The 3,695-nt window shown below is 38.9% G+C and overlaps 1 protein-coding gene across 4 annotated transcripts in view; it reads right to left on the bottom strand.

The window, feature by feature from the left end:
* The window catches only part of PRMT3 (protein arginine methyltransferase 3), a 97,735-nt gene extending 94,040 nt beyond the window's left edge, over positions 1 to 3,695 (bottom strand). For 3 of the 4 annotated variants that reach the window (XM_005869402.2, XM_014542236.1, XM_014542238.1), the window contains exons 1-3: positions 3,614 to 3,695; positions 1,330 to 1,379; positions 399 to 501 (exon numbers count right to left, since the gene is read on the bottom strand). In XM_005869402.2, the coding sequence (XP_005869464.1) occupies positions 399 to 501; positions 1,330 to 1,379; positions 3,614 to 3,629 (169 nt within the window). In that variant the 5' untranslated portion in view covers positions 3,630 to 3,695. The remainder of the gene's footprint in view (positions 1 to 398; positions 502 to 1,329; positions 1,380 to 3,613) is intronic. The other variant, XM_014542237.1, reaches the window with a different exon arrangement.

Here is a 3,695-nt window from a genome sequence, read left to right as displayed (position 1 = left end):
TTGCTTCCAGCTGCCTGGCTGCCGGCCGCCATCTTGGCTGACAGTTAATTTGCATAAGGATATGCTGATTAGCCAATGGGAAGGGTAGCGGTCGTACGCCAATTACCATGTTTCTCTTTTATTAGTGTAGATATTTTTTTTTTATTGATTCTTTACAGAGAGGAAGGGAGAGGGATAGAGAGTTAGAAACATCGATCAGCTGCCTCCTACACACCCCCTACTGGGGATGTGCTCGCAACCAAGGTACATGCCCTTGACCGGAATTGAACCTGGGAACTTCCAGTCCACAGGCTGATGCTCTATCCATCGAGCCAAACCGGTTAGGGCTGGAGTTTACTTTTTCTTTAAGTACAGTATAATATTTGAAACATATTCCACAAAGGATGTATTCATCTTACCAAACTGAAGTAAAAGGTCATCTTCTAATACTGGCTTCAAATACTCTTCTTTTTCCCAAGGCACTGGATTACATATGGAATTCATATACTCAACTGTAGGATTCTGGATGTAAAATTAATTGCATGTTTTTTCAATGCATATAATCATAAAATTCCCTTAGCAAAAACTAGGAAAATTAAACAAAAAAGGAAATCATGTTGACATTACACAAAATCTCTATTTAAGGAGTCTATGTTCAATTGTCACGTCCTTAACTTGATTGGATGACTGCTTAGTCAATGGTATCACTGCACAATTTTATATTGTTGGGATCTGAAGGAAGTGGCAATATAAATACTCGTTTGAATAGAACAGAAAGAAGAACGAAGTATTTGAAAAATAGAACAAAGAAAGCAACCACAGTACTTGAAATCACACTAGAAATTATTTCTGATTTTCAGAAACTTTCAGTATTTCCCTTTATCTGACTCTGAATTACTTTTTTATATAACACTGATGATTCGTCTCTTAGATGCAGTTAAAAATGACACTTATTAAGCATGGTGTGCATCCATTTACTTCAGGGGTGGGGAACATTTCACCCTCTGGCCTCTAAGGCTCATGAAATCATTTGGTCTGGCCCTGCCAAGGTATTAGGGGTGAGTTAATTAAATGTTTGACCAAATATAGCAGGCTAATTTTTAGGTTGATAATTTTGGCCCACGAATGTTATAAATATCCAAATAGCCCCTGGCAGAAAAAAGGTTCCCCAACCCCTGATTTACTTGGTCCTGTATATTGTGGCATTTCCTAATATCCATGATTCCAATATGATGACTGACAAATTTAAAACAGTTTCTTGTAAAGTAGTTTTTCATATTCTTTTAGTCACCACTGGTAGCAGTATTTCTTTAGTTTCAAAACAAAATTGTAAATTAAGCACCAACTTACCTTAAGCCTAATAAAATTTATTAGTTTAATGTATCCATAGAATTCAAGTCCTAAAGGGGGAAAAAAGATAATTTACCTATTTTAACATGAGTTTTGTTTAATTGACCTGTTTTATAGAGGCTTCTCTGGTTAGACAATAAAACATTTCTGTCCTCTAAATCAGCGGTCGCCAACCTTTCGGACCTCATGGACCACCGGTTGGCAACTGCTGCTCTAAACTAAAACTTATAATATTTTTAATTTCTTATTAAGAACTAGAAATAGTATTTTGATACTTCTGAATATTGTAATTGAGAAACAGCTAGCATAGATGACAATTAATATTTTTCTTGCATTTCTAAAATATGGAAAATTAATTTTTAGAACTCTTCTCATTTCTAAGAGCATTACAAATCAGGAAACTTAGGTCACAGACTTTGCCAAATATAGGGCAGTTGATATTAGAACTGAAAGTTCCTACATCCCAGTTTTTACAGTGCCTACCAAATTATAATTTAGCCAGAATCTGGAGTATACAAAGTATATTAGCTTTAACATTAAGTTAAATGATGCATATTGAAAAACAATGAGGCTTGTTATCTGGTTCTCATATATTTCCAGAAATGAAACAGCATTTAAAACAGGGGAAAACAGCCTTGGCTGGTGTGCTCAGTGGTTAGAGCATCAGCCCGAGCACTGAAGGGTCTCAGGTTTGATTTCCAGTCAATAGCATATCTAACAGATCTCTCCTGGAAAATGTTGTATAAGGAACATAATGGCGTACAAAATGTTTTTATGTGCATAATCTATAATAATAAAAACATAATATACAAATTGACCAAATGGCTGAACAGCGGAACGACCGTCCAGACAACCTTCTGAACGAAGCTGGGGCTGGGAGAGCCAAGGCAGCAGCCAGGGCGGCTGCAAGTGCCGAGGCAGCCGGGGCTGCGAGGGCCTACCCTTACAAGAATTTCATGCACTGGGCCTCTAGTAGCAAATAAAAACCCCTATGTGGTAAGAAAAAAATCCTATATAATAAAAGCCTAATATGCAAATTATTCGACTGGGAGTTCGACTGCTTGCTATGATGTACACTGACCACCAGGGGATGGTGCAGAACATGGCGGGCGTCAGTGACATGGTGCTGGCAGCAGGTAGCAATGGAGGTGCTGCTGACCCTAATGGGCCCCGACGAGAATGGGATTGCAGCGGGATGGTGGAGCAGGTGAGCAGGTGGCGCCAGGCCAAGGTGGGTGCGAGCAGGTGCCTGATCGCCCCGCCGATCACCCCACAGATGGCAACCAGCGGCGGGGGGCAGGGCTGCCACCGGCTCCCAGGTGCTGAGGGAGCCAGGCAGGGGCCTGGCCCAGATCGATCATCCCGTAGGTGGGATGGTGGAGCAGGTGAGGGTGCGGCACCAGGCCACGGCAGGATGCCAGGCTGGGTTACGGGGCTGCAAGGATGGGGGCACAAGCTGGGGCCCGATCCCCGAAGGCCACCCCGAGGGACCCCACCCGTGCACGAATTCATGTACTGGGCCTCTAGTACAAAGTTATATTTACAGTATGATTCCAAGTCATAATTTAAAAATGCATGTTAAAAACATGAAAAAAATCCAATGAGACTAAGTTATCCATGCCTTTCAAAAGTAGTTGCATTTAAATTTATAAATATATTATGTCACATTTATTTAATGCCCTTTGCAGCTGTTAGTAAATACAGGGACTAAAAAAATAATTCTGTATTTAATTTTAGTGGAACAGTGCAGGTCTTCTATATCCATATAAAGAAGTGGAAAGCTTTATTAGTAAAATAGGTATGATTAAATGCAAGTCTCAAAAGAATCATCTAAATATTTTACTTACCACCTTAATTTCATCAATCCTTTTTCTATAATCTCTTACCAAACTCCTTGTAAAACTCGACCTTGTATGCCTTGAATTTCACATGCTTTTTCACATAAGTTGTCTTTTTTCATAATGTTCCACCTCCTTTCCCAAGTCCACCTCTATGCTTGCTCTCATTAATTCTAATATATTCTCTTGCTCTCCTTAATTCTAATATGATAAAAATGCAATCATTATATTGACTTCCTTTTGAGTTGTGAAGTCAATATAAGCTTACAGTGAAATCCTATCTAGAAGAATCACTTATATTTAATCTTTCCCCTAAGGCCACTGCCAAAAAAAGATAGGTTGTTGCTATATATTTCACTATTGTTTAGAAAAGGAAAGGTCTGGAAAAACAAAGTTTGAACTTAAATTTCAAAACTAAAATTTTCCTTATTCTAAAAAATACTCACCATGTTTATGGACCATGGTATCGATATTAAATTGATGCTCAGACTTACAGTGCGAAAACGTTTCTTCAGCAGATGTAAATAA

Source organism: Myotis brandtii, unplaced genomic scaffold (assembly GCF_000412655.1).
Source record: "Myotis brandtii unplaced genomic scaffold, ASM41265v1 scaffold293, whole genome shotgun sequence".
Lineage (NCBI taxonomy): Eukaryota > Metazoa > Chordata > Mammalia > Chiroptera > Vespertilionidae > Myotis > Myotis brandtii.
Note: the sequence above shows the minus strand (reverse complement) of the source record. Positions and strands in the feature narration are given on the sequence as shown.